This window comes from Harpia harpyja, chromosome 5 (genome assembly GCF_026419915.1).
Source record: "Harpia harpyja isolate bHarHar1 chromosome 5, bHarHar1 primary haplotype, whole genome shotgun sequence".
In the NCBI taxonomy this organism is placed as follows: Eukaryota; Metazoa; Chordata; class Aves; order Accipitriformes; family Accipitridae; genus Harpia; species Harpia harpyja.
The window spans coordinates 20,776,999-20,802,546 of record NC_068944.1 but is presented as its reverse complement, the minus strand read 5'-3'; the positions used below and the strand labels follow the sequence as shown (position 1 = coordinate 20,802,546).

The window sequence follows — 25,548 nt, the reverse complement described above, 5'->3', positions numbered from 1 at the left end:
GCTTACAGTTACCCAGTAGTGAATTTGGTATGGACAAGATTTTGTTTCTTGTTATGAGCTGATTAGAGCTGATATGAGCTGTCAATCATCTGAGAAACTGGGAGCCAGCCTGAAGGTCCCAAAGATAACCTCGCCTTGTGGCCATTTGTGTTATGTATGATAACTATATTTGACACAACATATTGGTTTAGAAGGTCTTAAATCTCTCTCAGTTGTGAGTAGATACATATATATGAAGAAACATGGGCTATATTTTGTTAGTAAAGCAGTAAGTGCTGTAGCGAGGCATTTCTAGTTGTTCCGTTGTGGTTGCCTTCTAAATAGATTAGCATGAGTAAGTGGATGAGATGTTAAAAAAATAAAGTTATTCTTCATCAGCAAAGTACCTACTCTGAGATCACACTGTAAAGCTATAAAGATGTAAAATGCAGTGCTAAGAGATGCCATTGGGCCATAGTGAATGTAGTCTATGTCCTGCTAAAATCTGCACCACTACAGGCTTACTTTCACAGTTCCAGGTCTTCATGGTTTTGTTTATATTGTTGCTGAATGAAACCCAGGGTCCCCATCCCCATACACTGGTACAAAGTAGCCTTTAAACTGGCATATGATATTAGTGGCACTGAGAAAGTTCACAATAACCACAATCATACACTTATTGGTTCCTGTGAAATTAAAAACACAGTACAACTTCAAAATGCTAGTATCTCCTTTATTTTCTATTGTTCCTTGAATGTTAATGGCTGTTACAGAACAAGAAGCATAAGGAGACTGCCAGAAGTTAAAATTATCAAGCAGGCAGCAAGTTGCTTGATGCAAGTTTTGAGTGCTTTCTTCTTGCCTGAAAATTCAGATTTGTGCACATGGGTTAGACATTCAGCTTGTGCCCTGAGCAGGTAAATACTGGTTGAGTGTATACATTATAGCAAATAGGGAAGTATCTGTGTACTCTGGCTTGAAAATTTGACCACTCTGGAAAAGAGTTTGTCAACAGGTCAGATCTCAAGCTCCCTGCAGGACCAGGTTCACTGGTGTGCCTTGACTGCGTGCCTGTGAAAATTTGACCCAAGGATTTCTTTGAGATGTATAACCAAGAAATATGACAGCCCTTCTTATGTCTTAAGTAGCTGTATGTACTTGTGTGTTCCAGTTAGATTTTCCTCCCTCAGTGCCATAAATGTACCGCTGTCAGTGTGGGATCCCATATTTATTATTTCTTAGCTTTTCTTTCAAACATGTCCAAGTGCTCAGTGAAGAATGTTGGTACCAGTGTCAGGGATCTATGTTTTGTGTTTAATTTTGATTGCTGTTTTCTTTCCTTCAAATTCAGTCTGATATTTAAGAAGGGAGATCTCTCTTCCCTTTGCTGTTTTTCAGACATTACCACCATTAACAAAAGTGTTGGCAGCAAAATTTGGTCCTTGGTGATATTTGCATAGCTTCTTTCCTTCAAAGCATGCTTTAGTGAAACCTGGGCAAAGTCATTTCGCCTCAGAGGGTTTGTTCAAGCGAGAATGGAGTTTAATGAATAGCTTAACTGAGGGTGCACAGAGGCAACTGCAGCCTGCTGACTGTTCCTCTCCACTGTATTTTCTTTGTGGTACTATCTGCAGTAGAAGTCAATCCAGCCTTCAGCCTGATTCTCCATTCAGTTAGATCAGATTTACTTTGTAGTAACTCCACTGAAGCCACCAACATTATTCCAGAGTGAATACAGGGAGGATCTGTTTACTCTATTTTTTCCCCTGACTCAATAAATCACAGAAAGTTATTTGCTGAGTTAAGCGGTGCTCTTTTTGAATACTCACAATTTGAAATACAATTCTGTGTTGGTAATGTTCTTGATTTCATGAGGTCTATCGTGCTTTAACCCCAGCCAGCAACTAAGCACCACGCAGCCGCTCACTCACTTCCCCCTGACCCAGTGGGATGGGGGAGAGAACCGGGAAAGAAAAAAAGTAAAACTTGTGGGTTGAGATAAGAACAGTTTAACAGGACAGAAAGGAAGAAAATAATAATTATAATAATAACAAAAACAAAAGAATTGGGATATACAAAACCAAGTGATGCACAATGCAATTGCTCACCACTCGCCAACCAATGCCCAGTTAGTTCCCAAGTAGCAATCCGAACCCAGGCCAACTCCCCCCCAGTTTATATATTGGGCATGACATCACATGGTATGGAATACCGCTTTGGCCAGTTTGGGTCAGCTGTCCTGGCTGCGTCCCCTCCCAACTTCTTGTGCCCCTCCAGCCTTTTTGCTGGCTGGGCATGAGAAGCTGAAAATTCCTTGACTTAGTCTAAACGCTACTTAGCAACAACTGAAAACATTAGTGTGTTATCAACATTCTTCTCATACTGAACCCAAAACATAACACTATACCAGCTACGAGGAAGAAAATTAACTCTATCCCAGCCAAAACCAGGACAGGTCGAATAAAAGTAATAGGTACTAGTACTCTTTTTGTCCTGATCATATTTTGTATTCTCCATAGTTTATTAGAAATATAAGCAAAGAGTTAAAATAATAACTGTAGAGCAATTGCTTCAGAAGTATCTATTAAAAAACCCAACTCATTATAGGAATTGTCACAGGGAAATAATTGCCATAAAAACATCTTAATGCCGTTAGCAAGCTGTAGGTGTTCCCCCTATGAAACAAGTAACAGTTTTCCCATACATTTAATTTAGCTAGCTTAATGAGTTTCAACTGGTGCCATTTGTTGGTTCCTAGAGAACATATAATGAATTCCTATGTCAAAGGACCCCAGTTTATCTCTTATTTCAGCACAGCTAGGTCTCTGGCATAAAGCAGATCACCTCCACAGAACAAATTCACTCACAAGTATATGGTCCAAACCAATATATTATACATGTGGATAAAAGCCATTTGCAGCTTACTTCCATTTGTGATTGCACGGGACTATAAAAGTTTAAGGCTGTTGTAGATTTGGCATACAGGCTTTCCCTGTACTGTCTGTTGTCCTGATGGGATTTCCCATTCTGCTGCCTATGTACAAAGGGAAGAATATTCCCACTGGCAATTTAAGATTCCTTAGCAGGGGCAAAATCAGCCACTTTTTAGAGACAAACATACTTGTTGTGACTAACAGGAAGTGAATGACAAATATGCACAAGCTAATGCCACGTACAGGTTCAGAAATAACTTATCCTGTTTGTTTCTGTTTTTCTTCAGGAGGAAGAAACACACAAAGGAAATCTTCAAAGGTGAGTAAAACTTACAGGGAAAAACCCAGCAAATATTCAGCTGCCAGAGCTATAGCTCTGGCACCCAAACCACAGACCTGGGGCATAGCTGTACCACCTCCTAAGCAGCCTGCAAGCCAGATTAATGGATTTACCCAGGGATTAATTTGTCTCAATATGCTTGTGTTCTACTCTGATTAACTTGGGCTACCTTCAGCTGTGGTGCACAAAGATCAAACTGTATGAACGTGCATGAAGCTGCAGCTTACAATGAAGGCTACACCTACCTTAGCAAGTAGTGCAGACCTGTAGACATCAACATATAGAGGAAAACAGTTGGTGCTGAGGACCTGACATGCCCCTGCATGTCAGGAATATTTTGCTTTGGACTAGTTCTGGTCTGATCCCATGGGTTGAATACCCACCTAACCCTAGAATGCATTAGTTGTGCTTCTGGAGAGCATCTTCCAGCTCACTTTCATCCCAAAGGAACCCAGCCCATGCCCTCCGAGATTGCCCCCGATGCAAACCAGAGAATCTGAATAGGACATTCACTTCATAAACTGCACTCCTGATCTCACCTAACTCCCTAACATAGATGCACCCTAACTGCAATTGGTGCTCTTGATTAAAATCTCTTAAAATTAAGTGTGATTTTACTGTATCTTCCAGATCACTGATCTATAAAACCCACTGCTTACTGGATCCTCACGCAGCTTGAGCTACTTCATTGAGCCGACTCTGATAACTACACTCATTTGCATTTTTAAGTAGTCCCATTCAGAAGGCTTCTTTTTTTGTTTGATTTTTTCTTAAAACGAAGCAGTAGGACAACTCAGCTGAATGCTTGTGTTTTGTACAAACTAGCGAAATGCGGGAAAGCCAAGAATTCAGCATTATCACATAGCGATTCCCTTTGGTTGCATTTTAGCACAAGCTCAACTGGCCAAGCCAGTTCAATGTAACAGCATCTAGGCTGGATGTCCCACCTCGCTATGCACCAGCTGTGCAGCCTGCGCAACCTCAGGAGTGGGGGTGGACTTGCTGATTTCCCAGCAAGTCAGAAATACTCTGCACTTGCTTTGAAAAGTGTGCCTTGTATTGTCGCAAACACTCATTTTCTGTGAATGGTATATTTCTGAAATGCATCCTACTGCTCCATATTTCAGACATTTGCCAAGCAGTAATCCATGAGAAAGCAGTAAATTAAGAGCCATTAATAAACCATTTGGTACTTTTAATGACACATCAGGAATGCTTGTGTTTCACAGCTATTTTAAAGATAATAAAAGGGAACGTTAATGAAAGAGGGGGCTAAAGTGTTTTTATATATAAGCAGATAGTAAAAGTTGGGTTTCCTGAGTTAGTTTGCTGCTGAAAATAAGTCACTCTGTGAGAGTTTCCAAGCCTATGAGTGACTCCCTCATGTTCCCCTCTCCAGGGCGATGTCTGTTTCTTCCATGTCAGAATTTCAGCGCCTGATGGATATTTCTCCGTTTCTACCAGAAAAAAACTTGCCTTCATCCAGCAGCAAAGACGACATAACCCCTCCCCTGTCGCCTGATGATCTGAAATACATCGAGGAGTTCAACAAGAATTGGGATTACAATAACGCTAGGAACCATGTTGCAGCCACCGAGAAGCCTGCAGAAGGCTGGGCAGAAAGGACAGAAATTGGGAAAGCCGGGAATGATCCTGCTTCAGATCCCTTCCAGGCATGGTACCTCACCACCAGTGTCACTATGACAACTAACACCATGACCAGCCCAGAGCACTGCCAGAAGCAGCCAATGAGGAGTCATGGTGTAACTGAAAAAATGGGGGTTCGTGTCTTTCACAGCCCACCGATTGTCCGTAGGTTTGATAACTCAGTGATAGCTGGCAGTGAAGGGAAAAACCAGGCTGAGCCAGACTTCCTGTTTTCTGTGACCAAAGCTATGGGGAATGTCACTGAGACAAAAGGTGCTTCCTCGGATATGTTTGGAAGATGGTCTTGTGACCTGGCCAAACATCATAAGGATTTTCTGGAGAGTGGTCTTCATCCCATTGAACGACCTATTTGCACTACTGTGGGCTTTGCCTCACCCTTGCACAGCTTGGAGATGTCCAAAAACATGAGTGATGATATGAAGGAGGTCGCTTTCTCTGTCCGAAATGCAATACGCTCTAACTCTAATTCAACAGAGCCTCAGTTTAAGGACACTGCGTGTCAAACCAATGGTATGAGAACGACAGGGACGCAGACCACCCAGACGATCAGTGTTGGCTTGCAGACAGAAACGCTGCGCAGTATCACCAGCAGTCCACACAAATGTCTGACACCAAAGGGGGGGTCCACACCTGTCTCTTCACCGTCCAGAAGCCTAAGAAGTAGGCAAGTGACCCCTGTCATTGAAAAGGTCCAGGCTAAGTTTGAGCGCACATGCTGCTCCCCCAAATATGGCTCTCCAAAGTTGCAAAGAAAAATCCTTCCCAAATCAGACCAGCCAAATAACCGGACTTTGCCTGGCACACCTCAGAAAGGATTCAGTGAGTCCGCTTGGGCGAGATCAACTACTACAAGGGAGAGTCCTGTCCACACCACTATCAACGATGGCCTTTCCAGTTTGTTCAACATTATTGACCATAGCCCCATCTTTCATGAGACCTTCCAAAAATGCCCCAGGTCTAGCAGCCGGTCCAGGTCAGCAGAACCCAGACCAGAACTGGGCCCAGTGCAGGAGCCATGTACAAATGCCCGTGGCAGATCACCCAGTCCTCTCCGGTTGGGGACAGAGACGCAAAAGGAAGAAGGGACTGAGGTGACAAGTATCAGGCAGGACTTATCTGCTCCTCCAGGGTACACACTTACAGAAAATGCTGCCAGGATCTTGAATAAGAAACTTTTGGAGCATGCCTTAAAGGAAGAGAGAAGGCTACCTTCACACAGCCCACCAAATCTTAGCAATGACAACAGCACAGGAGAAATTGTCAAAGTAGATCCAGGGTCCATAGAGGTAATGAGTTTGTTTGTTTTTCCTCCTATAGCTAAATGCACTCTTCTTTGAACAAATACGTTACGAGATCTCTTGCAGTCCTAGTGAGTATTTACAATGAATATCTTAGTCCTGTCATGGTACCACCAGCGAGTCCCAGTCATGAAACTATTGGATTAGTCACTGAAGAACATTAAAGAATTAAGTTTCTATCCTGACAGCTTATCGGGCTTGAAAGCATCAGAAGAGCTTTATCCTTTACAGGATAAAGATGCCTTTACAGGATAAAAATGGTTCTCCGCTGAATGACTGGGGTAAGGATTTTCTGTCACAAGACACACCACGTTACAGATGCTCTAGGGACTCTAGGTTTGAGTAAATTTCTCTTTTATGCTGGATGGAAAGGTAGACTCTTTCTCCTACACAAGGATGGGTGTTAATAAGTTTGTGTGAAAAATAGTCTCTACAATACCCTGAACCAAAACTTTAGGGCATTCAGCATACCTTTTCTGGATGCATCTGATTAAGTTTGGCTCGGGTCTATGAATGTGATTAAATGGCATGACATTTGGTACCAACTGTTGCTGCCTCACAAAAATAAGAAAAAGAAAGAAAAAAAAAAGATAACTTGTCTAAGCACATACCTACTTAGCATTTAAGAACTCTTTATTGATATTTTGCTGTCAACAGTGTAACAGTCATCATCTGTCTCAGCAAGTACACCCAGGTATTGGGGGTCAGAGTCTCAGGTACAGTAATGTGCTAGAGCAGTCAACAAAAAAGAGGGTGTAATGATGGACAAAAGCTTTCAGTTATCAGTGTCTAAGCCTCCTGTTTCTGGTGAACCTTTGTGCACATGAAAGTGTTGCCCTGAGGAGGCCTGGAGAAGCTGAATTATGCCCAGCTCTTACCAGCATGTGTTGCCTTTCTGGTACAGCACTGGAATGGCATGTACCCTGCTGGTTGATGAAACTCCCCAGGGCAGGGGCAGGAGCCCATTATCCTCTCTGCCCCATGCTGCCCCTTTAGCATCCTGATGTTTTGGTCATCCTCAGACGCAGGGCAGCAGCTCCTCCTTGATCCCTGCGCACCCCAGACATCCCACTTTGGCCTCGCTGGGCTGACTCCTACCACCCCTGCCTCAGCCTCCAGGGAAGGTTCAAACGCCATTTTCCAACTCAACATTTGGCTTGAAGGATTTGTGGGGACCTAAGTGCTGAGACTTTTGGTCTGCAGTTTGCTTTGCACTAATGGGTAGTTCTCAATGGACAGTCGGTTCCTCTTTTGTAGGTACTGCTCAGAGGATGTGATCTTGTTTGCCTAACAGAGGAACCAAAGCTGAGGATGCATTCCCCATATACAGTCTAAACAGATATAAATAGGGAAGTTCGTACATATAAAAAAGAAACCACATGCACATTGTAAATAACAGTGAATTAAAGTGGACTTTGTGCACAAACTTCAGAGAGAATAAAAGTGGAAAGCAGCCTCATTTATTTGACTATTTCTAGCTATCTCTGTATTTTGTCTTTAGTTTGAAATAGTGGGAATGCACTACCAGTCCTTATTAGAAAGTGTGTTGTACTCTTACATGTTCAACTCAGCTTTGCCTTCAAGGCATCCCTGGAAACTTGATTTCCTCCTGCACCTTTTAAATGTCTCAGCACCTTTCAAGTATAAGTAAACAGATGTCATCCCACATCATCATAAATTGCTGATGGCAAAACACAACTAGCATTCAGTACCTGAGTTTGATGCACGGCGATATTTTGGTCAATGCTGTTTAGCAAAAACTCATTGACCATCAACCTGGCAGAAAATTGCTCTCTTGTGAATTCTCAGTATCTTCTGCCTCATTTTTTGAGTTCCGAGCCTCAGAGCTAAGACTTGTTTTTCCTTGCAACTCTTACTCGGTTGTTATGACTGTTGTCTAGGTGGGCAGGTTATGATCTTTGGGTGGTCCTGTCATTTCTCAGGAATGTGCATTGAAAAGGAAGGTGGTGGGCATTCACATGATGAGCTTTGCTTTTCTTAGGTGAGGTGATGCTGTACAAGATAATGGAGCATGGGTTTGCTGCTGAAAAGAAAACTGCAAATAAGTTTAGACTCTGCAGATGCCTTGGGTTATTTATGGATTACACTGACCACACAAATTATACTTTGTACAAATTTCATTTAGCACATTTTGTACAAAGCCAGATGCAGCAGTTCAGCGAATTATGATCTAGTAGGAGGCAGGCTGTTCTTGGGGCAGTGTCATGTCAGCACTGCCCTAGCCACCCTCCCATAGATCCCTGCTCTGCTTCCCCCTCACCTGTTGGTTTCTGGCCAAGACAAGTGACCTTCTTGCCACTGAACATCTTGTTTCTGCAGTCATGGCATGGTATATTAATGACTTTTAGACTTGCATGGAGCACCTGTTTGTGGCTTTTCTTTAATTTGAGCTTCTGAGTGGTTTAGTTACATAATTTCCTTTTATATTTCTGCTGCAAAGATGAAATCTAGTTCATATATATATTTATATATTTACATACATATGTATGTGTGCATGTGAGTGTATATGCATACAGAGTAGTAATAACTTTGTATCTTCTAACTTGCCCAGAGCTTCTTAGAAGCAAATTCATATCTACCCAGTGCAGCCTACTAGTGTCTTATCCTGCTAATTCACTAAACCACTAACTTGCATATCATGGGGTCTATAAATACTATTATTAAAAATGCAGATTAACATTACCTACCTAACAATGTAAGAGCTGTATTAACATTTTTCTTCTATGACTAGCAAGGGTATAAATTATAGAGGTTACACAACAGTCCTGAACTGGGGGTCAGACTCATTTCTGGAGACAGCACTGTGAAAGGACTGTCCACACAGACCCACGGAGGAGAGGGCAGCTGCTGCATCCTCTGCTTGCTGGGGCAGAGCAATTGCCACACACTTGCCACTGAACCGTTCAGCATGGGAGGGGGAATGTTAAAAAGAAGGGAAGGTGGTGTCATAATTAAAGGGCTTTTGCTTTAGTTTGAGTCTCCCATCCAGTGTCACTGTTAAACAAGGGAGAAGGGTGAGGCAAAGGGCTTTCATGAAACCTGAGCAACATAAGCATGAGAAACATGAGCAACACAAAATATCATTTGCTTTTTCGCTTGTTAAAGACTTCCTAAGCAGAAAATACAGCTTTATTCCTCTTTCATAGTAATGTGATTTTTCCCTAGCACTAATCAAGGTTGGCAAAGGATAACAGATGTCTTTCTCTGCTGAGTAGAAATGTTTGTTTAATGCTAGGTCCACTGCTGAGACTGTGCTAGGATTGTAAAAGGTCGGTTTGTTTGCTCCCTTCCTTTCTAAATCTTTTCTGCTTGTGGCTTATCTTTTATTTTTGATTATTAGTTTCCCTGTGATAGCAGTGGTAACATGATCTGAATGGGTAGTAACATCTGGAGACTACTTCCTTGCTGACATGAAATCTTCACTTTAAAAAAATAATTGATTAAAACAGTTCTTTCCAACCTACTTGCTTTCTTTTTCTTTTCTGTCTGTTCTGTCCAGAACCAAACTGTCTTATTAACTGCCCCCTGGGGACTCTAACCCTGCCCGCCTCACTGCTGTAAGTCCTTTCTACTTTGTTTCCAGAGCTTTCCAAAAGCAGTCGTTTTTTAACATGTGGGTTAACAAAGGGAAATAAATGACCACAGCTCCAGAGGTATCAATGCGCACCCAACACCCCTGTGGAGTCCTTCGTACACAATGGTCAGTAAGCACTCAGGACAGGATCCCATCTGCCATCTCCTGTGGCAGCATGGGCTATGAAGAGGTCACACTTAAGTGAAAATTTGTGCTGTTGGGGTTTTTTGTTAAACTTTAAAAAATTGGCAAAATTTAAGACCAACATAAAGGTATGCAAAAATGTTGGGGAGGGATTCAGATTTATAACAAACTTTTTTTTTTTTTTTACAAATACACAGTACTGTGCAGGACTTCTGGCTGTCCCAGGGTACATTCCCTCTGGCCATGGCTACAGCAGCAGGTGGAGAAGGCTGGGGAGGGGGCTCCAGCACCAGCCTGTGGCTGAAAGTCACCTTTGCTCATTAAGCTGTTCCTGGCCCGGTTTTGGCCAGTGGCCAGGGTTGCTGCAGCTGAGGGAGGGAAGAAGCTGTGCAGATGTGAGCTGTGACCATCGACTCTGCCTCAGAGCCAGAAAACTCTTTTATTTATTTATTAATATAGGCATAGCCATGGTGGCTGACAGCCTGGCTTAGGAAATAGCTAGAAACTAAAGCTGAAATCATCTTTCCCCTTTTCAATGTCTGGGCTAAGAAGTGCTGCCTCTCCACCCATGCCCCGAAGCAACCACCAAACTAAATTACCCACAGGATATTAATTTTTTTTAAACATTTCTAGCTATGACAGCTACATGTGGTAAGTGAGGAGGGGGTTTCTCAAACCATTCTGGACACTTTCCTTGTCATGGCTGGATTTCCTTAGCGCATGACAAGGAAGCCGTGCTGCAGGTGGGGATGACTGACTCAGCAGCCAGCACGTTATAAGATAATGCTGTCAGTCACTTGTTGGCCCTGGAGCAACATCCATCCCTAGTGCAGCCTTGTGTTGTGCTGGGCATGTGTACATCACAGATAAGATGAGCTTAACCCTGCTGTTCAGTAAAAGCTGACCAACATCTGCGGGTGTGTTGGAGAGAAGCTTTTGAACTGGGAGGCAACAGTGGAAATAAATTTTGTTGTCACCATGCTGACTCTCATTTACTGCTATGAAACTAGGATAAAGCAGCCAGAAGCAAGCAGCACTATAAAGAGATCATTTTAAGCCACTGTTTAGAAAGAGGCTAAGACAAAACCTGCAGATCTCATAGCCTCGATTCACCATGTTGCACTGCCTGTGAGTGTTGCTGTGCACATGGATTTATCTTAACAAATCTGAGTCTAGTGGCAGCTTTCACAGAACGTATGTTGCCCCAGGCACAATGGGATAAGCTGAAGTAAGAACACGGAGTCAATCTTCTTGTTAGCACCAACTTATATTTCAGCCTTACCATTGTTTTAGCAAGGGTTGTTGTGAAGTTTAGGGCACAGAGATGGGCTGGGGGGCAAGGATGCAGACAGGCAGCAGTGTAGGCCTAGGCTCCATAGCCCCCTGACCAGCTTCTGTGGTGGCTCACTGGTCTCGCTCTCTGTGAGTGCTGAGGGCAGATGAACACAGCTCTGCCTTGAGCAGTGATGTGCAACTGTACATCACCCTGTTGGCTGTGTATTGCCCAAAGGCACCAAGGTTCGCCCTTCGCAGAGGTTTCCCCAAGTCTGATGATGCACTCTCTCCAAAACACAGGCCTGCACAAGCTCCATTTCCCATACCTCAGTTCTGTGATCTTTCTGTCATGTAACATTCATGTTTGGTCCTCCCACTGCAACGGAGAGGTTCAATGGCAGATCACCTTGTTTTTCACTGCCAATCATATCATGTTACCTACTCCAATATTCTCCATCCCTAGTCACGTTTCTGCTTCTCCATGTGAAAGAGTGTGCTGAATCCTTTCCTTCCTACTTTATCATTTTACTGATACCTTGGTTTCCCTGTGCCTTACTGTGCCAGAGCTTTTCCTTTGCATTGTATTGTTTCTGATCTCTCTCTTCATTTTTCACCAGTTTGGATTCTGATTTTGAGACTGGTTTTTATTGAACTCTCCTGTCCTCTCCAGTGACTGCTCCTCAGTGTACACATTTCTATAGGTTGACAAACTCCTCTGATTTGCTTTTATAAGTTACAAAGTATGCAATGAAATTCAGAAGATTGGCTTTGGCACGACAAGACAGACTTGCTCCTACAATCACTCATCTTGATGTAAGGAGCATTCAGAGTGAGGCAGGAAGCCTAGCTGTGCTATGAGCAAAGTCCATAAATATTAGAGACAATTACCAACTTAGTGTCAGGGTGAAAAATCACAACTGCAGATTGTTTCTAATCGCAAAGGCAGGCTAACCAAGCCTGAACAGTGGAAAGTTGGTGGAGGAATAAAATTTCTGTTTTCTTCCATTTCTGTGAATGTCATATTTAATGTACAGTACCACTGAATCCTGTAATTCAGGCTTCAGCAGCTGGCAGTAAGAAGCGATGTTGCAGAAGATGAAATCTGTAGGTAAGCCTCATCTTTAATCCTGCTGGAAATCATAACTGCTCCTGTAGTCATTATTCTGCTGCTAAGAAGTCTTTCCTGTGTGTCAGTCTCAACTCTGAAGCAGACAAAAGGAGTCAGTGGTTGATTTTCACTGCACTTGCAAATGCCAAACTTAGCCCTTTTATGTCAGGTCAGCACTTAGAGCAATATGTGATGTATAGTGGATTTTTCCAGAATTACCATGCAAATGTACTTTTCAGCTCTTCTCTTTCTAGCATAAGGAGAATTAGCAAATGGAAGTTTGTCAGCTACTCCAGCTCATCCCTCTTTCTTTCATTCTCTCCTTACCTGTTCCATAAATCACGGACGTACATGCAGATACCTGGAGCCCACACACAGCCAGATGTTCACTGCTTGCTTTTGTCCCGTGACATGACAGATGCTTAGCTTTAGTTTGAATTTTTTGTTTCTTAATTCTTTGCACATCCAGATGGCCTCTAATGCAAGTCACTAACTGCTATTTTGCTCTCTTGGCTGCCAAGGAACTACCTTGTTCTGCACTAGCCCCGTCCCTCCAACCCTGCTTCTCCCGGCCAGAGAGACCAGCGAACCGTCGCCCACCGTCGCGATGGGCTTCACATTCCCCTACTGCCTCACAGTCGCAGTCCACCGGAGACCTGACTTCTTCAGAGGAGAGCAGAAGCAAGGAGCTGCTGGCAGAAACCCCCAGCCAGGGAGGCGAGCCCACCTGACTCTGCACGGGAACAGAGAGGCTGCGACTCGTCTCTGCCAGGTTGCCTGCCAGCCATCTGTGCCGCTTGAAGAGAGGTCTGCTTGGAGATGTCAAAGAATGTTCTCAGACGCAGCTGCTGAATGTCCAACCTGGGAAACAGAGGTGTTTCTAGAATGAAACAGTTAATGTGCCTGTAATATCTTAATTTTTTTTCATAGCCGAGAAAACTATTTTTGTCTCCATCTTTTCTACATACAGTATATTAACAAAAAAAAACCAAAAAAAGGGTAAAAATGATATAAAGTAAAATTTAAAATAAAATGTAAATTAAGTTTTAAGGGAATTTGAATACATGCTTGCGCTCTCTCCAAATACTGACTGCCTTTTGGTTATATTTGCACTGTTATGTTTTCAATTTTGGTTTGGGGTTTTTTGGGTTGGGTTTTTTTTATTTCCTATAAAACTAGGGTCTTAAGTTAATTTTATTCTATTGTAATGTCAGTGTTACTGGTTTTTAAAAGTAAGGTTCTTAAAGATGCTTCAACTGTCTGAAGCGATACCTTTCAAGTAGTGAAGAAAGCCATTAAGCTAGTTCACTAGACTTGTATTGAGATGGAGGGGAATACAAGTAAACACAAGAAAAAGTGTAAAAAAAGAATGCCTCAGAAAGTCCATTTATGGAGTTAGCTGTAAAATACACCTACAATACTTGACTTGCATGCCTCTGGGTCCTCGCACTTTAGTGCATGTAAATACTGCTACTGTACCATCACGTAATGTGAGTCAATCTGTTTCACTGTAATATTGTGAATTTAGCTGTACTGTACTTTTATTGTTGGTATTCTTGCATTGACTATACAAAAAGAGTTTTTAAATTATTGTTAGCAGTTCAACTGGCTATGTACAGCGTTTACTGAGAACTTCCTTCGTTTTGGGAAAATCATGGAGATCTCTGGGCATACTAAATTGTAACTGGTCTTGTTTAAGAGTCTGTTGGAGACCATGTGAAGTGGAAATAAAACCCTCAGTATTTACAAGCTGTTTGAGTGCTTCATGATGGTTTTTTATGATGGTACTTCCCAGGTTCATTTAACTGGGGGGGAAAAGCCCCCAAAGTCCTCCTTTATTCATAAGGTAAGAAGAATGCTTCTGTATATGAAATAAATCACGGCAAAGCCAAATATTGTGCTGTGCTCCACAGACTCTTGTAAGCACTAGATAAGGCCATGGGAAGGTTTCTAAATTCCCTCACTGAACTTTGCAAAACAGGTGCTCATGCAGATGGTGGGACCCGTCTTCTCATCTCTCTGAGGCCGTATGGCTTATTGCTTTCAGTCCTTCATGAAAGTGGAAACTAACCGGCTAAACATAATACCAGAAATACGACATGTCCTGTGTTAATCCAAGCTTATGTCTCTTCTGCATTACACACAGAGACCAATAAAACCAGGGCTTTTGTAAAACCAGTAGCTAACACTGAGAAGTAAATGCAGCCAAGAATTTGTGCACTTCTAAGAGGTGGAAGCCCCTTGAACTACTTTGCCTGGGACCATCTGTTTGACCATATGCATTCTCTGGGAGCCCCAGAGCTGCTCTGACTAGTTATCCCATCACTCAACTGGCTCATTCCTGTTGGATGTCCTTTGCCAAGGCTTTCTGAGGCTTGTTTGTTAAAGTGCACCATCTGGGATCCCTAGAAGCCTTCCTGGTTAGCTCTGTCAAGCAGTAAGCCCCTCACATCCTGTCCTGCTGTGTCATGGCCAGCTTTCTAGGAAGTTTAATTCAGCTGTTGGATGAGAACAAACTCCCTAGCTCCGAATAACAGCCCATTGAGGTCTGATTTCTCCTGTATCATTTAGGACTATGGCTATTAACCTGGTGTCAAAATATCCACCTGTGGGTCATCATTACGAAAATTGCCACTTACCAAGATAGGCAGTGACTAAAAAGTACTGTTGTCTAATGGCTCTCTGGTGCCTCAGCCAAAACAAGGGGTGTCCAGTGCCGGTCCTGAGCAGCAATAGTCATATGAGTGATAATTGTCTTCCCAGCTGTCTCAAAGCCTCACTGCTAGCATTTTTTGTGAGCGTTAAGTTGATCCACCCCAAGGCTGAATGCTTAAAATTGTCCATGGTGGCCACCCTACTTGCTTGAAAATCTTCTTGCTGCAGCACTTTGCTGAATTATTGTAATAATTTCAGTTTGGGAGTGGAAGGATAAGCATGTGGAAGAAGTGTTTAGAAGATCAAAGAGGAGTCACAATGGTTATTGAAGAAGACTTACGCAACAACTGAAAGATTGTTTGTTTTCAAAATCTCAATTACCAGGAGCAGCTTTGCAGGGAGGGTGGGGGGGCGTGCTGCTTCCTTAAAAGCTCTTTCTCCGAGATGAAGTAAGTTAAAGTTGCAAATGGATGAGCAATGTTGACTACCAGCAAGTAAAAATGCTGTTCTGTTTCTTGTGACAGCTGTGTTTTTTTTTAATGATGCAGAAGAAAATTCAGGTGGCTGATTTGTAGCTTTGACACCAGGAAATGGTATTTGCTATTCAAAACAAGGATACACCAGCCTGCAGAATTAGCTGCTGCCATCCTGGAATAGGAAGGTCTGTGAGGATAAGCAGCTTCCTGTGGCTTGACAGGTAAAGTGCTTATGAAACAGCATGAATCACTGAAACAAAAGCGAGACAGCAAGCAATAGTAAGAAGGAGAAGGTTAAGTGCAAATAGGAATTCTGCAGACAATCTTAAAAAGAATCACATTAATTAAAAATAAGTTCCTTTCTAGTCTAATTAGCAAACACAGTTACATTGACAAATATCACATGTTTCTACTGGCTCTTTGGAAACACCTGGGCTTTTATATTCCAATGTTGTTGCTGGTGGCGTTGGGGGATTCCCTCCCACCCCTGCATTGTTCCAGTATGCTTCATAATTACTTAAATAAAACATAAAATGAATGATGGGAATGTAGTCCATCTAAGGTTATTTTAAAAGCTTCTAAGAGAAAATGAAAAGCCTTTTTAGAAGGTCTGCAGCTCAGTGTCTGTGCAGTATCTGAATTATTGCCTCATGAATAATCAGGGCAGGAGAAGCCTCACAGATTGCCACACAAATTAGTGTAAAGGGATATGAATATGTCTGTCACAGCTTTGCCTGATGAGGCTGAAATAGATAGCTGGATTTCACCCAGAGGTTTGTGGTACCTGAGACAATGGCCTTGGGATATCACCTGGTCCTGCAACACAGCAGGCATCAGGAGCAGGACTGCGACCCATGGCATCCCTCCCAGTCCAGACAGCCTTTGGGGGTGGCTGCAGCACCCCAGGGTGTTGGGATGTCCCTCCTGCCACAACACTGCAGTGTCCATGTGGATACCATGAAGGGGAAAAGTCACCCATTTCTCCCACTTTACTTCATGCCTCTCCGCAGTCAGCCACCCCCCGACACGCTGCCCTCCCCTTTACACGCCAGGCAGACATGGATACATACCACTGGTAATGGTGTTCAGCCTCTTAACTCACGTACCCAAGTCCCCAAGGAAAGACCCAAAATAGGACAACATGGCAACACATCTGTGTTGTGCCTTGGTGCCTGGACAAGGACTGGGCTTGGACCATCCTTTCCCACCCCACTCTTTCGCTCATGTCCCTCTCTGCGCAGAGGAAGTCGCCATGCATTTAGGGTACCCCAAGGCATGCATCTTCCCTCCCACACACATTTTCTTCCCTGAGTACCTGTAGGCATCAAGCTCCCCCGTGCTCCTTTTGGAGGTACCACACCTCTTGCTTGCTCCTTGTTCCCCTGTTTTGACTTTTATGTAAATCACTGCAACCTGCTAGAGTACTATTAACCTGCTGAGTACATATAATTTTCATATGAAATGACAGCTAATGTCTTCAGTATCCATATAGCCCAGCCTGCTTTCTGGAGAGGCCCAATGGCTTTAAGCAAAATCTGCTTCCCTTCTCTGTTTATCATCTTCTTATCCATCTTGTCGGAGTATGAGACATTCTGCCTTCAGGTTTGGGTGAGAGAGATTATTGCCCTGCTATAGATGTGTCTAGAATAAAAAACTAGCACCTGTTTCTGAAAAAGACCATTTTTTTTCCTAGCAGAGCAGATTTAGGACTTCTCTCATTATTCATTCTTTTTTTGGTGTACAAACACCTTCTGGAGGCCAATCTCGGCATCTTATGAAAAAAATGTGAGAAATCCTGAGAGCACTTGGTGGTCTGGGCAGGATTTTGCAGGTGAGGGACTGCTCAACCGGCTGCTTAGCAAAGCCAATGCAGCCTCTTGTACTGGTGCTGGCCTGAAGAAAGGCTCCTCAGAAGTCACTGGTTTGGCAGCCATCAGTTGCAGGTTAGAGCTGCAGGAGGTCAAAAGGTGGGTGGCAGAAATGCTCCCCTGCTGGGGAGAGGGCACCCACTTACCTGGGTTAGTCTTGCCCAGGGTGATGAGATCTGAGGAGAGAAGGTCATAGAAAAAAATTTAAAAGCCAGTATACTTGGCAGCTGCAAGTAGATGGATATCTGAATGAGAAGAAGAAAGAAGGTAGTTTGGATATTACGTGTCTCTTGATGGCAACAAGCCTGGCTGAGCAATGTAAGCGGATACTGCACTAAAAGGGAAGAGTGCTGCTAGGCTATGCAATGTGAATCCTAGTAAATGCCAACAACAACAAATTTTGTTTTGTCCTTTTCAGTCCCTAAATATATATTTTTTTTATACCTTAATTGGATTTTTTAATCTCTACAGTAAGATTTAGAATAGGTTTACACAGAAAGATGTCATGGACCCACGTACTCTTCTCATCCTCTTCTTGCTTCTCTCCCCTGCCATGATCCTTCTGGATTAGACTGCAGAAGAGAAGGCTGAGTTTAAGTGTACAGGCTGATGAGCAATGTGGCTGATCAGCCGCAGACATTGCTCAGCAGGCACCTCTTTCTCACTGAGTTGGTTGGAACCAACTTGGCTCCAAAATACTAAGCCCTGCAGTAAGGGGCAATGGGGCAAAATTTTGGCGTGTTGAAAAAAAATCCCACTTCATATAGGAGAGGACCAATCCATATATTTTAGCTACTAAGAATCGCAATGTTAAATGCTTAGCAATTAAGAACATAAGTGTCATTGATTTTCTGCCCACGGAAGAGACTTAAGTAACTTAGACACTCTGAGAACTTTTATCACAAGTCTCTGACTACAGCTTCAGCATGATTGTCTTTAAAATATGGCCTTGATTCCTGATCTTGTCTGAGACAAGACGTGTATTGTGTTGTTCCTTGGCATTGGCAGGACAGAAAAAAATCCACTTTGCATATATGAATGAGAGGAAGAACAATAAAGGCCATGATTTTGTCACAGCTATTTCCATGATAAAACCAAAGACTTTTGAGAGGATATTTTCGTAGTACAATGTCACTGTGGTTTGTCATGGAAATCACATCTTAGACAAAAATCAAAGCCTTGGCTTCACAAATTGTCTGTGATGCCTCTGACAACACCACACCTTCCCTATGTGCACATAAAATGCAAGTTAAATATATTGCACAAGCATCTTAAGTGTTTTACAAATAGGAATTGATGTGTAGTCATATTTTAAAAAGCATATTAAATGTATTTTTTTTTTATAAAGTAGTAGAACCATGAAATAGTTTGGAGAAAACAGCAATAAGTCAGTAAAGACAGAATTAGCCCCTGAACCAGCACCCTGAACTGTATTTGGTAAATATTGGGCCTGATTCTGATTTCCTGGGGAGCAGCCCTGGACCTGTGGCTTGGCTGTAGCAAACCTTGAGTTGTGCTGCTGCTTGGGAGGCCACATGAGGTTACAGACCTTGCCCATCTATAACACTGATAGTGTCTCTCAAAATCAGTCCACGTTTGACTGACAGGGAAGCCCCGAGCTGATGGAGCTGTTCTGTGCTGCATTTGTCCAACAAGCCCTTGAGTTTTCAGCAGGATAGACTGACCTGCCAAGCAGTGACATCCTGAAGAATGCAGTGACACCCAATGGAGGAGAAATGGTGGGACACTATTCCTTGAATTATACAACCCTTTTCACATCAAGAACAGAAGCAAAATTACTTATTCGGAAACTGCAGCACTAGGGTATAACACCTCCTCATGTACGTGGGTTACTTTTACTCAGCAAATAATTAGTGCATCTCCCTAGCATAGAGCTAAATAATCTAGTAGAAACATTTCCCTGCTTAGAAGAATCTGCCTGAGCTCCTGGTCAGCAGGTCTGTGTTAGGTGACCAGCAGCCCTCCCGATTCACATCAATTCTTCCTGAAGAACCAGGAGAACCTCTATTTGCTGCCGACCCTGTCCCGCAAGCACTGCTCAGCCATGACCCGCTCCCAGATGCAGAACTGGTTTATTTAGCCAGTCCCACCACCAGGGTTTCTGGTTTCTCCCACTGGAGTGAGTTACCCTGAAATCACCCCAACACCAGCGCAGAAGATCCTCCAGTGCTGGTTCTTCAGGTTGGGCAGAGGCAACTCCAAAACCCAATGAAGCCAGGATTGGGAACGGAGTAAGGTACTAGTCCACTGTTACCTGAGGCCACTCCTGACCTGAATGGAAAAAAAACCCCACCACCCTAAACTAAAATTAAATTGTCATTTGAGCTACTTAGCAAGTTAACTAAATTTACCATGACCTACATATCAGAAAGCATTGGATATTTCTGTGGGAGTCAGGTCACTCAGTAAAATCTAGTTTAAAAATCCATACACACTTTTCTGAAGTCTCCATCAGTCTTACAGCAGCGAACGGCCAATCTGAAGAAGCAGTGAGACATTTTTAACCCTGACATCTATTAGGTCAGGCCTGCAACGATTTTAGTCTCTTGTCAGGGTAGCAGACAATGCTGACAGATGAACTGATTAGGCTTGGTGCATATTGCAGTGCAGACATAGTAATTACAGCCTAGAAACGATCATTTAAACAGAAAATAATACATTACATGCAGGAAGTTCATTGCCAGCTGCCTAGAGGTAGCACCTCCATGGCTATTGTGCAGAAATAAAATACATCAGGCAGCACATTGGGCATTAAATCTTACTAAAAGTATATCAGCTAAAGAGCAACCACTTATAAACAGCTGATATAGTCACAGAAGATAACATGATTAAATGTATATGTTGAAAACAGTCTCTTAAAGACAGACAGATAAAGATGCATCTATCTATCTGTGTGTCTGTCTATCTTTAAAACAGAAAGTCTATTTTATCTTTTTACATCTAGTTATGTGTATGTATATAAAGAGGGGTAAAACCAGACCCCTAATAACAGATACCTTGCATGGTCTATAAAATGGCCTTTTCCAAAACGGGGCAGAGGAGATGCCCTTCTAGACCAGGACAGAAGCCAAGCAGCCAGACTTTTCCACGCTTCTTAGCATCATTTTCTATGCCATATCAGCATCACTGAACTTTTAATCACAGACTGCTGCAAAGCTGGTCTTTGGAAATAAAAGAGCTGAGTTACCACATAGTGTTTGCTCTGCTGTTTTAAACAGTATTTGTGTATAAAAGCTCATCTCAGATTAAGAAGATAAATACAATACAGAGCTTTAAAGATAAGTTAAATGGACAGTGAAAATTGGCCTTTAATCTACTTAGGAAGTCTTTGAGATTAAAGTCTAGCATTTTTTTCTGTGTTAATGAAGGACTAGGCAAGATGGTGACTGAAGAAATGTCTGGGGAATAGCACGTAAGCCGTGGCCGGTTTTTTTTTTGTCACTTTTCTTTCTAACTCATTTACACAGATAAATTTCGATTTATTTTCCATATCAGTGTGATCAGATCAGAAGCATACAGACACTATCAGAAGATGCGTGCATTGGCTTTCCACCTCCATCACAGCACATTTCCTTTTCCCAGCAGGCATCTGAGTGTTCTACCATGTATGTAAACCTCCTTTTGATGCATGTTTTATGCAAATAAGACTTCACTTTAGGGAGCAGCAGGTCACGAGCTGGCACATATATCAAACAGCATGCAAATCCTTCCCTACTGAAGGCGTGGTTTATAGCATGCCACCGGATTGTAAAAATGTAAAAAATCTGTCAAATACTGTAGAGCTATGGCACAATGGCTGTTAAAAACAGCCATGCATTGCATTAACAGAGCATATGTTTTGCAAAACCTTCTCTGAGACACTTACACCCTCAGCAGTATATTCAAAAGCTGTAAGGAACAGCAATTAGTCCTCCTGATGCTTTACACTGGATTAGAAAGCAGAGGAAACGGGCATGGATCTCAGTTTAAACCAAGCTAACCAGAGTTTAGTTTATTGACAGAATTTGCTGGCAATTGGTTTTAGCAGCAAGATAAAAATAATATTAAAAAGGCACTAGTGTTCACTGGGCTATTTTGGAGAGCCCAAGGGCAACCTGATTGGAACAAAGGCATTGCGCAGGGAGGTATCACTTGAGGTAAGGCTGCACTCAGTTAACCCAGTATTTTCTGAATGAGAAATGGAAATGAAACATTGTGTCCCAAATGAAATCAAACAGGCTTTGTGTGCTCACCCCCTCTGAAAAACTGGTTATAAGAAACAGACACCTAAAAATAATTTTCTCTCTTCCATTCAGTCCTGCCACACTTACCACTTCAGTAGTTGAATGCTACCATCCCATGGTTTAACAAACAGCATGACTAACATCTGTCCCATAATTTATTTGCTCATCCTCTCCCTCAGGAAAGACCCGTGTGCAGTGGAGACTGTTTCTATTATGTATACACACAAAAAAAATACCTAATTACACAAGCACACACATGTCCATATAAGTTTGTCAGAGAGGGCAAGATGAAAGCAAAGGGGCCTCATACCTAGGGCAGGGAGTGCTGAGGTTTGTGCTGTGGGAATGGGGGGGGTGGGGCTAGAAGGGCCCCAAAAGGTGCTGCCCAAACACATCTCACCCTTCTCCTGGATAAAGCACGGTTGTGCTGGGAAGGTGTTTGCTCTCGCCATAACACTGCTGCAGCACGTCATCTCTAGCAGCATAATTGACCAGACACTCCTGGTGACTGGTGTGGTGTGGTGACTGGTGTGGTGGTTATGGGAATGTTGGAGTCCCATGTGAATTTTAGCTGTAGCTGCTACATACAGTGCCAGGTAATGTAGAGCAAAAAACCTTGACCAGTAATGATATACAAGGATTTCTTCAGAGAGTTTTAGTTTTCTCTATATTACGGCACTGTATTTTACCAGGAACTTGTTTTTATATTAGTGGCAATCTCTGTGCAATTCTGTTGTGCTGGACAGACATGCAGAAGAAGCAGCTATTTCCTTAGTACAGGAAGAAATTGTGGTGCTAATTAAATTTGAGCAAGTAGAGGCAGGAGAAAGGAATTTCTTTGTGTGTCTGTTTCTGGCAGTGAGAGAAACAGATTTACAAGTAGTTTCTTAGAACTTGGCCTCTTTGAATAGGGAAAATCCATAGGTATTTAGGAAATACATCAATGCAGTAGCAGTGCTATGTAAGAAAAGATCCACTTCTAGTTATTTTCACAATGCATGCTGGATGCCCTTTAGTTGGCTCTGTCCTGTGACTGAGGACAGGAGTGCTCTTGCCCATTTTTCTAGAGGTGTATGTTCTCTGTGAAGATGTATTTGTATTTTTTTAACTTGATGGGAAATCCAACAGTGGAAAAGTTAGTCTTCCAGAGACTTCGGCAGGTTTGAGCACAAGGGGTCAGGCAGCATCACAGCAAGACTAAGTGACAGCTAACATAAGAAACTACAACTGCTCATCCGGTTTCCAGGAGCCAAGATAAAGGATGCAAGCCACCAGCACCCAGCAGGACTGTGTCTGACTTTCAGCCTCTTTTCTAACTACCCATCTGAATTTTGATACTGTTTTCCCTGTTCAGATCCTATATGAGCACAGACAACGCTTACACAGCCATTTGCTTCTTGGGAACATACGGCAGTTTGCTTTCTCTCCTATGATGGTTGCTGCTTTGCCAGCTGGGAAACTGAGGCATTTAGAAGTTAAATGATTTATTTAATGAGGTGCAGCAGGGCTTGGAACACACCCCATTCCTGCTCCTTCCTAGGCTGTGTTGAGTTCACTAGGCTGTCTTTTCACTAACAGCAGATCAATGGCAAGGTTTAATAAAAGCTTCCAGATCCTATGCATTTCTCCATGAAACAAGGGGCCGTCAGGCTAAAGAAGGTGAGCCTGTAGGAGGAGACCATCCCTCTGGTGTTAAGGAGCAGATCTCTTAGTATTGCCAAGCATTTTAGTTGATAAGTGCCTTAAAAAAGTTACTGAGCCATGTTTTACACTGCCTAAAGCTTCGCCAGCAAGAGGAGACAAGGCATTACAGCCACAGGCATCACCTCCAGCCACTGTAAGGGGACTGTAGCCCTGAACTGGATTCCTCTGGGCTGCACCCTCCTGGTGAAGATGAAAATGCCCAGACTGCAGCTCTGGGTGCTGTTGGGCACCCTCCATGAAGAGAGCAGCTCCAGCTGCAATGATCCTGGCCATGGGCTTTCCGCCGCTGCCTCGCTTATAGCTCCCCGGAGCCCAGAGGCGGACCTGCTTCCCACCAGGGTACTGCACTACGTGGTCAGCACACAAATGTACATGTGCCTTAACTGCTACTGTGGAAAACACCTTTCAGTTCAAGCCAGCATCTTTGAGGATTTCCTGGGAGTTGCAGGTGGCATGCTGCCATATATAGGGATTTTAATGCAAATAAGAACTGGTCTCAGTGGTGAATGAAGAACATGGATCCTTATGAAAATGTGGTGCTGGCAGGCATGTCACAGACTGGCGGCAACATCAGTCTCAAAGGTGGTGCTGGCCTCCTGCCATTGCCCAGCACAGTTAAAGGCCAGCTTGGCAAGCAGCGGGGACATTGTGTGAAGCTGTTTGTACAGTGAGTATGGTGTTGCAGATTGGGAAAATGAAATCTAGTACCATCTCAATCTGTTTCCTTATGCTTCCTCCACCGAGGGTGGGACTAGGCCTGGGTTTAAAACAAAAAAGAGGAAGGAAAGAAAAAGGTCGGTTGTGTTTAATGTAACATTTAGCTCTATGGATGGCACCAAGTTTTGATCTGTGCCTGCTTGTCTGTGCCCGACTTGTCTGTGCATATATTCTTTTGTCATGGGAACCAGTAGAGCAAAGCAGCTGGGACAGGGTTTTACTGTGGTGCTGAAAGAGACCACCAGCACCTGCAGGGCACTCTTTCTCTTCAGTCCCATCCTTACTCAGCTCACTGGGGCCTGGCATGGAAAAGGAGAATACATGTAGTGCCTGTTGTCTGCTAAAGACTGTGAAACCACTCCAGTGTCAACTGTCTGGGCACTGGATACCTCCAGAAGGAAATGGTGGCAAAACTGTTCCTGGAAATCTAGTGCTATTCTAGGAAATGAGGAAAGTTTGCCGTAGCAATACCAGAGCATCAGATGATTCCTTCACACATTCTCAATAAGGTCAGGTTTCAAAGTCAGGGCACAACCTTAATTTTAAAAGACAAACCTTTCTAAATAATCCTGATATGGTTATGACTGAGCAGCTATGCCATTGTAACCATATTCTCCTTTAGCATCAACAACAGGAGCCTGCATTCTGCCTTGAAGGATGAGGAGGGCAGAAAGGTCACGGTTTTAGAGCACTGTTCATTATTGTTGTGGTGGGTTGACCCTGGCTGGAGGCCAGGTGCCCACCAAAGCCGCTCTATCACTCCCCTTCTCAGCTGGACAGGGGAGAGAAAATATAACAAAAGGCTCATGGGTTGAGATAAGGACAGGGAGAGATCACTCGACCAATTACTGTCACGGGCAAAACAGGCTCAGCTTGGGGAAAATTAACTTAATTTATTGCCAATCAAACCAGAGTAGGGTAATGAGAAATAAAACCCAATCTTGAAACACCTTCCCCCCACCCATCCCTCTTTCCTGGCTCAACTCCACTCCCGGTTCTCTCTACCCCCTCCCCCCAGTGGCACAGGCGGACGGGGAATAGGGGTTGGAATCAGTTCATCACACCTTGTCTCTGCCGCTCCTTCCTCCTCAGGGGGAGGAATCCTCACTCTTCCCCTGCTCCAGGGTGGGGTCCCTCCCAGGGGAGACAGTCCTCCATGAACTTCTCCAACATGGGTCCTTCCCACAGGCTGCCATTCTTCATGAACTGCTCCAGCATGGGTCCCTTCCATGGGGTGCAGTCCTTCAGGCACAGACTGCTCCAGCGTGGGTCCCCCATGGGGTCACAAGTCCTGCCAGAAAACCTGCTCCAATGTGGGCTCCTCTCTCCACGGGACCACAGGTCCTGCCAGGAGCCTGCTCCAGCACGGGCTTCCCACGGGGTCACAGCCTCCTTTGGGCATCCACCTGCTCCGGCATGGGGTCCTCCACGGGCTGCAGGTGGATATCTGCTGTGGACCTCCATGGGCTGCAGGGGGACAGCCTGCCTCACCATGGTCTTCATCATGGGCTGCAGCAGAATATCTGCTCCATCGCCTGGAGCAC

General features: G+C 43.6%; 1 protein-coding gene across 9 annotated transcripts in view; it reads left to right on the top strand.

Moving 5' to 3' along the window:
- Positions 1–14,089, top strand: part of MTCL1 (microtubule crosslinking factor 1) — a 115,617-nt gene extending 101,528 nt beyond the window's left edge. For 6 of the 9 annotated variants that reach the window (XM_052786903.1, XM_052786899.1, XM_052786905.1 and 3 more), the window contains 3 exons: positions 3,200–3,231; positions 4,652–6,206; positions 12,862–14,089. In XM_052786903.1, the coding sequence (XP_052642863.1) occupies positions 3,200–3,231; positions 4,652–6,206; positions 12,862–13,071 (1,797 nt within the window). In that variant the 3' untranslated portion in view covers positions 13,072–14,089. Of the gene's footprint in view, positions 1–3,199; positions 3,232–4,651; positions 6,207–9,738; positions 9,797–12,861 lie in introns of all 9 variants that reach the window. The other 3 variants (XM_052786907.1, XM_052786904.1, XM_052786906.1) reach the window with 1 other exon arrangement.
- Positions 14,090–25,548: the final 11,459 nt, after the last annotated feature.